This window comes from Poecilia reticulata, chromosome 11 (assembly GCF_904066995.2).
Source record: "Poecilia reticulata chromosome 11, P_reticulata-male-v2, whole genome shotgun sequence".
Lineage (NCBI taxonomy): Eukaryota > Metazoa > Chordata > Actinopteri > Cyprinodontiformes > Poeciliidae > Poecilia > Poecilia reticulata.
Window position 1 is genome coordinate 11,192,626 of NC_088840.1, and position 13,421 is coordinate 11,206,046.

General features: G+C 41.1%; 2 protein-coding genes across 7 annotated transcripts in view; one reads left to right on the top strand and one right to left on the bottom strand.

The window, feature by feature from the left end:
• The window catches only part of ppp1r9a (protein phosphatase 1, regulatory subunit 9A), a 54,326-nt gene extending 50,542 nt beyond the window's left edge, over positions 1-3,784 (bottom strand). The window contains exon 1 of the mRNA XM_008421726.2: positions 3,692-3,784. The gene's annotated coding sequence lies outside the window, so the exon portion shown is untranslated. The remainder of the gene's footprint in view (positions 1-3,691) is intronic.
• Positions 1,050-13,378, top strand: sgce (sarcoglycan, epsilon). Of its 6 annotated transcripts, none has more exons than XM_008421721.2 (13): positions 1,052-1,386; positions 3,298-3,408; positions 6,621-6,743; positions 7,452-7,609; positions 7,871-7,943; positions 9,033-9,231; positions 9,653-9,815; positions 10,040-10,254; positions 10,739-10,765; positions 11,167-11,355; positions 11,647-11,690; positions 12,346-12,383; positions 12,779-13,378. In XM_008421721.2, the coding sequence occupies exons 1-13, from the start codon at positions 1,350-1,352 to the stop codon at positions 12,827-12,829; spliced, it is 1,428 nt and encodes a 475-aa protein (XP_008419943.1). In that variant the 5' UTR covers positions 1,052-1,349; the 3' UTR covers positions 12,830-13,378. The 6 variants fall into 6 exon arrangements, with proteins under 6 accessions (XP_081469002.1, XP_008419945.1, XP_008419943.1 ...); XM_017307496.2 differs by having other exon boundaries at positions 3,301-3,408; XM_081612876.1 differs by lacking the exons at positions 12,346-12,383; positions 12,779-13,378 and adding an exon at positions 12,178-12,339 and having other exon boundaries at positions 1,050-1,386.
• The last annotated feature ends 43 nt before the right edge of the window (positions 13,379-13,421 follow it).

Consider the following 13,421-nt stretch of genomic DNA (forward strand, 5'->3'; position numbering starts at 1 on the left):
TGGATCTGAAATTTGAAAAAACAAACAAACATTTATTATAAAATTTTAATGACATATCCTCATCAAATACAAGACCAAGGTTTTTTTGTTTGTTTTTTTTTTGCTTTATTACCAAAGGTCAATATAATGCCGCCCTGTGTAAGTGACAGACTAAATAGTTTATTTTTCAAAGATCAAGATCCTAAGATGACAAATTCTATCCTGTCTGAATTTAAAAGCACAAAATGTAAAGTCATCCAGGTTTTCGTCTTCTCAAGACCTGCCTCTAGACTAACTGATCTGAGTAATCCGGATTAACAGACAGCATAATAAGCACAGCAGTGTAAATTTATTCCATAGATAGAAAGATACAGATACATTTTTCTCTATACGTGTAGGTAAGTAATTTATAGCTGCCATGTAGCACAAACACCACCCATCAGATTGAATTTATACATTAAAATCCCAAATCAGGCATTTTTTCCCCAGCGCAAACATGCAGTAGGCTCACTCCCCTTGATCGGATGGCTGTGTAACACCTCCTTTACAAATACAAAGATCCTTGTGATGCATTCATACTTGTCTAAACACTGGCTGTGTAAGATGTTGCTAAGCAACCTAAAAATAATCTTAAGGGGATAGATGGGAGAAAACAGCAAAGCACAGCAGAGCAAAAGGGATGGTGTTTTTTCCTGCAAAAGCCAAGGATTTTTGTAAATATCAAAATATCAAAAGAGCAGTCTTAGAGGTGACTGACAGCAGGGGAGCATGTGGGGCAAATTAAGGGTCCCAAAGCACATTAGGACACCATGACTGGGATCCAGCACTGCCCAAAACACGACCATCTGCCTGCTAAGGCGGCCGCTGCAGGAGGCTGGGACAGATTGAAGCAGACACTTTCAAAACAACCTTCTGCCCTCAGCTGTGCTTGGGAGGTCAAGCTGTGTGTGGAGGTGTTGGAGGCTGGCTGGCTCTACCTTCAAATGACCTTTTGTGAATTTGGAGAAACGCTCAGTACATTTAAAAATGAGGTTGTGTTGTTTTAAACAGCAGAGTAGAACGAGCAGGCGTATGCAACGGCAGCTCGGAGAAAATAAAACTCTTCCTAAGGATCTTTTAAGTAAAGGCGTGGCGTTTCCTTTTGCTATGCACAACACGTTTAGTCCACTATTAACGCGACGACCATCTTTTTCCATCCAGATGTTCAGCCAATAAGAAGCGGCGCTGATTCCAGCGAAGGAAGGAGGCGGAGGGAGGAATGCTGTAGGATGCTCATTATAATGGCTGTCAAACCTCAGTGACGACAGGATAAAAAAAACAAAACAACAAACATATATTTTCATGCGAGGGTGACGTGGAGGATTTACACCATGCTCGCTGCAGCTGTCACGGTGTTGCTCGGAACGGGTAGGTATCGATTTAACCCGACAACCATGTGTCGTTCACGTTTCGTCGTCGATGCTAGTTAGCTGGCTAGTTAGCCCGCTCCTGTTTTAGCTGCTTCGGTAATTTTTTCCTAACGGCTGGCTGAGGAGGAGACGTGGAAAAATGGCTACCAGCTGACAGCTAGACCGTTAAAACAGGGCTCTATGTATCACAACACTAACGGAATCAGAAAATATTAAATAATATGCAGGGCATTTTTATGAAGTCGATAGTAATGCTGTTACATTGTTTCAGTCGCTTAACCAATAATTCTAAATGTACCACCAGGTGTTTTTGATTAATAGTAGTTCAGCTCCTCGAGTTATACTTACAGGTGCATCTCAGTAAATTATCAGACGAAGGTTGTTTAGTTTTTCTGTTAAAAATATGAAACTCGCATAACATTGACACATTCCTTTTTTTTATTATTTTGGCTTACGACACATAAACACCGAATATTGAGTAGAATATTGGCAAACAATAAATGGCTTTTCTTACGGTCATTAAAGTTCTACGAAATCACGGGGAAAATTGCTTGCGGATAGTAATTGACACCGTCCACAAGCCATAGACGGTAATTGCTAATGGTGACTACTCACAGTGCTAAGCATTTTGATGGAAAGTTAAGTGGAAGGAAGAAACATGTTGGATACAGGTGTTTAGACAACAGGAATAATCAAAGTCTTAAGAGGAAGATGATAGACTAAAGACAGGTAATATAAAACCAATATAATACCATGTGTATATTGAATCCATATACGAGGTTAACGTCTTATGCTGAAATTAAATTAAAACCAGAATTTTTCTGAGATGCACCTGGCTTAGAATTAGTCATGAGCACTTGTACTTTTTATACCAGTACTGCTTAGGTGAATGCAAAGATTTTCCAGTACCACCATTTTGACAGGAAAAAAGAAATGGGCACAATAAAGAAATATGATATGTAAACATATATGTTGACTGGCACTGATTAGTTGAACCATATGATTTAAATATGTGTTCAGGAGGTGAAAGTTTCTTGTTCAAAGTTGCAAAATGCATATAAAGATGCTAAAACGTGCAATTTTGAATGGAAAAGTGAGTGGTTTCCCACCACCTTTGACCTCAAATTCAATATGGGTGCTTAATGAAAGCAGCATAAAAAACTGTTTGTTTTTTTTACTGATTGTCTGTGCTCCATTAGGTCTTTTGCACACATTTTTAGTGAGTATATGTTACAGTTCTAAGTACAAAATGCAGGTAAATCCATTGTTATTAACTTGTACTGCTAATAGAAGTTAGCCTGGTGAGCATCTGTTCCATATTTACCTCTATCCAGTCAAGTAATATAGAAATTCAATACATAAAAAGTTCCCCAATTCTCACAAAAAGCAGCGAAATCTCAGATCAAAACCAGAGTGGCTAAAACATAAAGGAAAATGTAATGTAAAGGCTGTCAAACAGAAGGTCTCGTTAAAAGACCTTAGACTTAGTCCAGACCTTTAGACCTTAGTTTAAGCCACATATTGTAAACACTGGCTGTGTCTGTGCTGACTTATAATAGTGCTGTAGCAATAAAAACCATTGTTCTCCATGAAAACAGTGTTCAGATGCAAACTGCAGCGATTTAGCAGCTTTACGCTGCTTTTTATGAAGGGACTTTTTCATTTTGTGCTAGATTTACATTTTAAGTACAGAAAAATGTAAATGTATCCGCAGCTAAGCCGGGCACATTCTAAACTTGAGCAGGGGAAGCAATAACAAAACACTACATTTAGGATTTCTTGTGAAACTGCTTTTTTTCCCTTCTTGTATCTTACAAGCTGTTAATGTGTAGGCGGGAGGAACATTATTCCAGAATCTGCTGAGAAAAGCCCCCTTTGTTTTATGCGTGCTTCTATTTTATCGATCCAGTAGTTTACATTGTGCATGCCCAAGAAGTGACACTCAGAGAGTTTCATGGGGGAAATGTCCATTCGGAGCAGGCCGTGGCTTTGCTGCAAAGACGAACCTTATACAAAGACGGTGAGTGGGTTTGTGCAGTGGTGCACTTCGCTTGACCCGCTGTCTCATCCCTCCCTGTCATAACACAGTGACAAGTTCAGCTGGCTCCCCTTTAATAGCAGCATCATTGCTTTTTTTTTTAGACCTTCCTGCTTCTTCTTACACACAACCTTTGCTCTTTTTAAACGTCGTCCTTGCTAGAAATTTCATTCTAACTGTGATTAAAAATATTTACACCTACATTTACTCGCTGCTTTAAATAATCTAAAATGAATAATTTTAGAAAAAAATCAGTTGTTTTTACCTTTTTGTTTTGTTTGGTTTTTAGCGTTCTAGAGGACTGGTCTTTTTTGCTTCGTGTCCACTGTTGTCCACAGCCGTGTCCTTCTGCTTGTTGCGAAAGCAGCAAGTTTCACTTCCATGTGGGACTTCAGAATAACAAGTTCAAACTCATCATCGGGGGGGGGGGGTCATGCCAGGGCGTCAGTCGCAAACAGTGGCAATCCTTGTTGGTTCTGCTTTCTCGCTAAGCGCCAAAGAAGCACATGAATTCCTCCTGATCCGGAAGACGCGTGCATACGAGGCTCATGTCAGCAGGACAGAAGGACGGACGCGCTTTTCCTTGGCTCTGCCTCAGCTAGTTAGAGCTCTGCTGGCTAAAAGCCTTATGGAAGCTCAGAGTTCCTGAGAGGCATTCTATGATGCAAGGTTGGCTTAGAAATGCATTAAAACTGGTTACCTATTCCCACCACTCTCGAGGTCTGTAAGTGATCTACCAGATTATATTACTGCCAAATACGCCTTTTTCTTTTTTTAACCTTCTGTTTACATTTTTTGAACATTTTTCATTATTATTTTGGAGACAGAGATTTTTTTTTGGAATCTGTGTCGTATTAAAAGAGTAATGTCCAACTTGTTCTTTCTGTCATTTTTTTCTTTTCTTTTTTTTTTTGTTCCCAGAATTGAAGCCAGCAGCTACAGATTTCAGTGTACAGTTTAGCATTAACCTTTAATCGGTGATGTATTATACACCTGGGTGACGCGCCGAGAATTCATCATCTCGAGAAGGCTTGGCAGGCTCGCCCCGGCCACAAATAAGCAGATTGAGCGCTATAAGCAGATCCCCTGTGAGGCTAAAGTCACCGATCTTTATTTATGCTGGCTTAGAAAGGAGGTGAAACACAATCCAAGGGAGACAATACGTTCGACTCATTACCACCGGTTTGGTATTTTCTCCTTAGTTGTTCCTGTGCAGTGAAAGATTTATGTTTGGTTATCTTTTAATCCTATTCAGAGGTGATCTGGGTTTGCTACATTTTCACTCATGTTCTCCGCCTTAAACAAATGTTTACACCACATCCGTCCAGCCTCCAGGAGCACAGCCAGTATTTTAACCTTGGAGTGTCGGAAAGAGGCTCTTTGTATGTTGGGAGAGTAGCCGTGGCCCACGTGGTCAGGTAATAGAAATAAACCGCGGCCTTTCAGACTGGATTCTTACTTAGGAACCAGTCTGATGAAATTAAATGAGGTTTTATTTTTGGTCTTCAGCTAACCCAGATCCTGCTGGTGTGGGCGCAGTAGCTGGAGCCAGATGAGCCATTGTGTGGATTAGTCATGCTCAGGTGATTGCTTCAAAAGAGATGTGGTGGACAGAACCTCAGGTTTAGATTCAGCGGCCGCTAAACGCTATTGATTGTATCAAGCTGTGACTGCGTCCCCTCGGGACACCAGCCATACGGCTGGGTCAGCATCTGTGTTGCCGTGGTTTTGAATTGCAAATGTCCCATTCTGTGTGCGTCAAATGTTTTCTTTTTTTTATGTTTTTGGGCTCAGTACTATTTTCATTCTGACTGTGGTTTTCATAGAGACAGATTAAAATGGACAGCGGCCTTCTAAGTCAGTGGGATACCTAGTAAAAATGAATTTTGATCAAATGCTTTTAAAAATGGAATTTAAAAAAAGTTGAGTACATTTACTAATTGAGGGGGAGGAAAAAAAAATCACACGTCAACAAATAATTGCTTTTACAAATTAGCAGTGCCTGAATTACTCCGAGTAATTCTGTAACAATTCACACAGATGAGGCTGTGGGTCTTATTTGACTTCTAGCCTCTGTGGGAGTGTAGGGGGATTATGAACAGTTTGAAAAAAACAAAATAAATATAATATTTAATATCTTCTGCCAGGAAATTGAAAACATGTCATGTCTGGCTGCTTCAGCAGAATAATGACCAAAAAAAAAAAAAACATGGTCGACTCAAAAGGGAAATGATTCACCGAATCAGCCTTCTTCATCACCACCTTCAGTCCCCAAAGCTAAAAGTGTGAGCTGAAGAAAAAAAGTCAATTAAAAATGAGCAACATTTTTCATTGTGAGATGATGCTGTTGCAATAAGACATACATTTGTGTTAAGACTTTAACACATCTTTAGCATTATGATACTTGTTAAGAGTATCAAGGTTACCCCGTTTGCTTGTTTTTTTGTGTGAAAACAAATTCCCATTCAAAAAGCGGCATCTCTGTTCAAAAGCAGAACAATGACTGCTGCATTTTGCAGTGTGATCAGAGTAGCAAGTTGTGGTTTTGAATCTACAAATAAATAAAAGCCTAAAAAAAATAAAATATGCAGCATTTCGCCAGTGGGAATGAACACAGAGCTTTCTGAGCTTTTTTTCCAGCTGTGTAGTGCATCTTAAATTTGTCTGTCTGGAAGCTAGAGCAGGTCAAATCTGCTTTCTGGCCCCTACACTTTCACTTTACAGCACATTTCTCCGGTCCCCCAGCTCCTTCCTCATCCTCCTCTTCTTAGCGTTACACTCAGTCTCCCATGGCGATTAAAAATTGAGTTTCCACTTGCTGTGGTACAGAGAAGAAGAAAAAAAAAGTGAGATTATGAAAATCATGCGGCAAAAGATTAAAGGTTGAGCTGAAAGAAAGGCTGCTGAGCAGAAGAACAACAATTGGCACACTCAGAAATCCTTCAAATGTAATACTTTTTTAAATGTGTTTACTAATAAGTTTGTTTTTGTTTTTTTAAGTTTTGTGGGTCTAATCTGAAAGCATAAAATGATCCAGTGCTCTCTGGATGGCTTCTTATTGCTGCTTTTTAGTAGTTTTCTTCACTTACTTCCCGTTTCTATAAATTCCCTAGTATGCACGCAGAGAAGGGGTGTTAACAAGATGCTCAACTAAGAGGAACTAAGCTCCATGTTCTCTGAAATGTGTTTTTCAGTCGTCACCATCTTGTCAAGATCCCACGCAGACCGTAACGTCTACCCATCAGCTGGGGTGTTGTTTGTCCACGTGCTGGAGAGAGAGCACTTCAAAGGAGAGTTTCCGCCTTACCCCAAATCAGGTACAACGCAAACATTAGTGGTTTGTCCAACCTAGAGATGCACCAAAAATATCAGCCAGCGATGAGAATCTGTTGATTTTCATCTTGATCGGACCAAACGGTTTGTGAACACAGCAATCAGACAGCACACTGGTAGAGAAAAAAAGAGGGGGAAATATGATGCAAAAGGACCTGAGGTTGGGAATTGAACTCAGTCTAGGTTATTACCCAAATTCCAGACCTTTTCCTGATCAGTGAACACATCATGCTAAGCGCAACAACACTCTTTGATGTAGATGCTGAAACTAAGCGAAGAAGACTCAAGGTTCGCCATTGTATCTGCATCATTAATATAAGATACCAAAACTAAAAAATATGAGCTCATTATTTTGTGATTGCTTTAATATATTAGCGAAACCTTGTTTCGTATCAACTACTTGCTCAGACAAACATGATTCCAACAGCCACTAATGACAGATGGGGTGGAAAAGAGAATCATGAGTAATGTTTTTATTTCTTTTTTATATTATAATTGGTACATCAGCTGATCACAGCTAAAATGTTTGGGTTTTTATTTGTGCGTCCAGTTTCACTAAAGAGAGACACTCTGCTGGCTTCAGCCACGTGTCTGATCTTCATCTGACTGGTCTAAATGCTCATTATGGAATTGGCTCTGACCCAAAGCAAACCCCAGCAGCAGCAGTCATTAATTAACAGACCTCTCCCCAGGTGATGCCAGCAATGATCCGATCACCTTCAACACCAACCTGAAGGGCTTCCCCGACAGACCCGGCTGGCTGCGCTACATCCAGAGGACTCCTCATGGCGACGGCGTGCTCTACGGTTCCCCCACCGCGGAGCACGTTGGCAAGCCGACTGTGATAGAGGCGAGTGACTCAGAGTACCTCTGATATTACGTGTGCCGTTTCCCAACCTGAATTCTTTTATGCGTTTTCTGATCTGTCTGTCAGCCTGTGAACTAACGTCGAATTTCCATTCCCTAAAGGCTTACCGTGTCGAGCGCGGCTCACGTACGCCTCTGTACGGCGCCTTACGTCCTGCATCGAGCTCAGCTCCGTCCTGGGATGGCTCCAGCCGTCTAAAGCTACACTGATCTGGGCTTAAACTTTCACCCCTTTGTGTTGCAGATTACCGCCTACAACAGACGCACGTTTGAGACTGCACGGCACAACCTGGTCATTAACATCATGGCAACAGAAGGTAAGAGGCGCCACTATGAACAGTAACAGCTAGTAGAGGTGAGACTTAGAGGTTTTGCTAATAAATGGCACCTTTTGTATTCTAAAGCAGGATGAAGAAGAATATTTTTTATTGCCTACAGATGTTAAATCTCTCTTTAAAGAATAGGAATCTTATTTCTTGGATTAATAATCTGATAGCAAAAGGCGCTTCTGCAAGGAATCTTTTTTTTCTTTTTTTCAGTATTTGAACCATAAAAAGCTAAATTATGCCACTCGAGGAGTTCTGTGTAGAACATATTTACAGACAAAGAAGGTTGTTTTTTTAAATCTTGGATACAAAATGTATATATATATTTTTGGACAGTTTTGGCTTAATTATTTTTCTGAGGTTGTTGTCCCTACAACAAATGGCTGTTTTTAGAGTCAGTGATTACTGGTTGACGATTATTTCAATCGATCAATCACGATTAATTGTTTCAGCTCTATTGGTCTGACAATTACATTTCTGGGACTACTTATTGTCCAGAAACTTGTTTTACTTATGCGGTTAATACAACATAATTTTCTGCTCTGCTGGATCTTCTAATTCGCCTGAAATGATGCTATAACTTCTTTCAATGATGGTTGTCCCATTTTTTTTATTTTAGTAATAATTTTAATAAGAAATACAAATTATTTGCTAAGATCATTTTATAACTGAATGGTTTTCGATCCAAAACGATCTACAAAAGTGATGCTATTTGCTTCTTACTATCCAGCTCGTTATGCAAAAGGAATAATGACGTTCTGTTTCAAGTGAAATGCGGTGGTCCACGTCTATCCAGCGGAAGGCAGCAGATGCTCCTCTGTGTCTCCGCAATTAAACAGCACATCTGTGTTTTTCCCGGCTTGTCGACCAGCCGCGACGCACGCATTAAATCGTGAACCGATGAAGGGGGTTAAATTCAGCAGCTGTTTGCTGCCTGGTGTGACATCACTCTTTGTGCAGCGTGATGTCATCTGCCATCTGGTGCCAAAAGGAGTCCAAAACCTGAAAACACACCAGGATCTCCAGGGTAAAGCTGCATCGCTTCTTGCTTGTCCCCTCCCTCCCTGTGTTTGTGTGCAGAGTTCCCGCTGCCCTACCAGGCCGAGTTTTACATCAAAAACATGAACGTGGAGGAGATGCTGGCCAGCGAGGTGCTGGGAGACTTCTTGGGCGCCGTGAAGAACGTGTGGCAGCCCGAGCGGCTCAACGCCATCAACATCACGTCGGCGCTGGACCGCGGCGGCCGGGTGCCCCTGCCTATTAACAACCTAAAAGAAGGGTGAGGATCTGGAGGGTGAGTCTCAAAGTCATTAACTTTGAGACTCACTCCGACGTCTACGAGGCTTAGTTCTTCAGAAGCAACTTTTCCCCCAGCAGCCTCTTATTTCTCAGCCCACTCTCTCCTCTTTGACATTTTATTTAATTGGGGCTTTGAGGATCCCTCGGTTCCCTGCGAATCGGATAAAAACACCTCACCATCTGCACTGTCAAGACACTCAGCTTGTTAAGTTGGGCGGGAAGCCCACATGACCCGCTGTGAGCTGTACATCAAAGATTGATGCTAATGTGTCGGAAGATGAAAGCGTGTAGGAGAAAACTCAGAGGAGCAGGAACGCTTTATTGCAAGCCTCCTTATAAACATAGAAAACGAGTCCCGTCTTCTCTTTTCTCTCCCTTCTCCTTTCTTCTCTCCTCTTCAGCGTGTATGTGATGGTCGGCGCTGACGTTCCCTTCTCGTCGTGCCTCCGGGAGGTGGAGAACCCACGTAACCAGCTGCGCTGCAGTCAGGAGATGGAGCCTGACATCAGCTGTGACAAGAAATTCAGAGCTCAGTTTCACATCGACTGGTGTAAGATCTCCCTGGTGAGGACAAACCGGCGTTAATCTGCCATGATGCTGCCTAACAAAACGATGACGCTGCAGAAACACAAAATCCTACTAAATATTTTTGGTTTAGCTCCTAGTGCAAATACCTTATTACACTTGAAATAAGACAAAACTAACTTACAAGGTCCGGTATCTGTGGAAACTCATCACATCAGCCACACTGTATCTACTAAAACTTACCGCTGAGTTTCTGTTTCTAGGTGGATATCAACAAAGTGGTCCCCGTGTACGTTTCCCGTCCGGATCCAGGCACAGGAATCCTGCCCGAGTTCGGGGAGTACAACCCCCCGTCGGAGTCTCTGAAGAGCCCCGACTACTTCTCTGACTTTCTGGTGACGCTGGCCGTCCCGTCCGCCGTGGCCCTCGTCCTCTTCTTCATCCTCGGCTACACTATGTGCTGCAGACGGGAGGGGGTGTAAGTGTGCACGGCCTTGCATTTGTTTTTTTACACTAATACCGTTCCAAAGGCGTTCGACAAAAAGTCGCAGTCGGGTTTCTGAAGAGGTCCTAGAGTCAAATGAGAAATGGGAATGAAGGGTCCAGACAGGGGCAGGTTGATTAGACAACAATCAAATCTTGACTGAAAGCTGCAGCTTGTCATTACCATCTGGTATTGTGATCCATTTATATTAAGTTTCTCATTACTTTGTGATTTTTTTAAACATTTCTTTTTGTTATTGTTATTAGTGGTGTTGCTTCTCAGTCCATTAAAGGTCATTTTATTTGTGTTGTTTCAACATTTACAGGCTGGAAGAGAAGCGCCCCCTTTGTTCACTCAGTGTTCCACTCCATCTCCACCTTCACTCTGACTTAATGCAAACACTTCATTCACTTGTGTCTAGATGTTGCTTCAACTATTAATATTAGTATTTAATTCATCCATTTTGTTTTGTTCCTAGGAAAAAAAGAAACATGCAAACACCAGCGTAAGTGTTTTACCTCTCCTGTGTGTGTTTTTTTTTCTCCTTTCTGTTTTTGGGCTGTTTCTGTTCCCTCTCTTTAGTTTGCAGTTTTGTTATTTCTGTTGTCACTGATGGCTGTTCATTTCCATTCATATTCTCATCTGTGTGTTGCCATCCATTCATTTAATGGGCTGCTGAAAATTAATGACCCGCTGCAGGGAGTTAGGGGCAATAAGACTTCAATAACTCAACATGAGCTATTTTGTTTAACAAAACAAAAATCCTCTGCAGTCTCCAGATTAGGGTGGGAGTTCTGTTTTATTTTGTGCATGAACACAAACGAAGTGCAGGATGAGAAAACGTTCACCATGGCATACATAAAGTAACGCGCTGCAACAAATATTCACCGCCTCTCTGTTCTCCAGCATCCAGCTGGTTCACCACAGCGCCATCCAGAAGTCCACCAAGGAGCTGCGGGGCATGTCCAAGAACCGTGAGATCTCCTGGCCTCTGTCCACCCTGCCCGTCTTCAACCCGGTCAGCGGGGAGGTGGTGCCCCCCATCCACCCCGACAACTACGAGACCACCAGCATGCCCCTCATGCAGACACAGGCGTGAGTGAAGGGATGCGCTTGGAGTCGTGCTTGTTCAGTAACCACACATAACATCAAGTTTATGAGTCAAACTAAAGCATCACGTTTTCACACGCTATGCGATTGTTAAGCACAAAGTTCTTTTCTTTCCAATTCATAATTATGCGCTACTTAAATTTGTCTTTGCAATCTGACAAAAAGCAAAAAGGCTATGATGCATTTTGTAGACAATAATAGTATGAAGTAAAAAAAAAAAAAAGCAATACTGGAAAAAATAGCATGATTTACCCTGTTGTCTGTTTTTGTCTTCAGGAATCTGCAGAATCAGATAACGATACCACAGCAGAGGCCATCAGGTTAGTACGCTCACAGGCGTGATTAAATGCACAGTCTGTTACTCAGACACACATAACGGCAAACTACACATGGCTGATTCTTCATGCAACTGCATGTTTGTCGTACTGTTTGAGCTTCCCTAATCACACCATCTCTGAACTCAACGTCATTTGAAAATGTAACAAAAGTGACAACACTCTACCAGAAACTTTACAAATAGCTAAAGTCCTAAATTGAGTTTTACCAAACATCTCTAGCAAAAGTGGCACTTTTTGAATATATATCAAGTAAGACATCAAATGTTTAAGGCGTAAAAAGTAGCTAAAAATAAAAGGAAAAACTGAAACAGTAAAAAAACAAAAAAAAAACAAACTGAATTCTAGTCTAAGCATTCAAATTTAATCTTACACACATACTGCCAGTGTTTCTCTTTTAACAGCAAATAAAAGCCACTTCATTTGACTTCCTTTACAGGATTTAAATAATCACGTTATATCTGCTTCTTAGATACATCTGGGTCTTAGAACATTTACTAAACAAAGAAACAAAACGCATTTTGGAGAAGAATCCTCAGTTTGTCACCCTGATGATGGTGTGTGAGCGCCCTCTAGTGAGCATGACAATAAGCTGCATGATGCACTAACCAACTGCTCTCTGTCTTCACTGCTAACAAAGGAGAAAATTATGTCATGTCAACATTTCGAAGACTGGAGGTAGGTGCAATTATGTTGAGATGATTAATGTGTCATTTTAATAGTTTTTCTTGGATTGTACAGTTTTTTTCCCACCTAGTTATGGGCCAGTATGAAATTGTCATGCCGTTTGCACAAAATGTACCAAATTTTAAAGTCGTAGGTAGTTTACCTAAGTGCAGAATCGAGCTGATCTTCTCTTTAGAGAAGTGGAACAGTACGCTTTAATTCAGAGAAAACTGATACTTATTCTGACATCTCACTGAAAGGATTTAAAATTACAGAAATGTGAATTTTAGCATTTTTGAAAACGTTTTAAACCTTGGCCATACTGTGATAACCCACTCGTACATAATCTCACTGATCTCTTAAGAGCACAGCAGGATGTAACAAAATTATTTTGCTATCTATCCCAGGTAAATGGTATCCCTGAGGAAAGGAAGGTGGCTGAAGCGCTAAACCTATGACCAGAAGCTCCAGTGTAGGAACTGCCTTCCATCTGTCTGGTTTTTTTTGTGTGTGTTTTCTAACATTTGTGCCAAACTAGTGCTGCATGATATTAACAAATCATGCATCTGCCGTATTATTGTCGAATACCGCAACGATGATGTCAGTGGCGATTAATGCATCTCTTTTTCCACTCATTATGATGCTTCTAACTGTGTAACCTTTAGCATCTTAGGTATGACCCTCTGGGTCAGGTGTCGACGTCTACTTCAGCGACACTCCAACAGATGAGTGGATTTCTGGCATGCACAGTGTTAATCCATGACACGTGGGCATTGTGATAACATCGCACACAATATTTGAACTATTTTGCATTCCCGGTGTCAACCTGCATGTCTTACATGGACGGTTTCAGTCATGTCATTCCTGCTTGGTGAGAATCTGTAACAGAGGAGTAGCAGATCCACAAGATGTGTATATGTTAAACATATGGACCTCAGAGAAAAGGGAGTTTGTAATGTGTCAATTTTATGTAATGTCTAAGTTGGTAATAAATTCTTTATAAAATATTTAATGGTTTTGACCAATACACATGTTCAAAAAAAGAAAAGC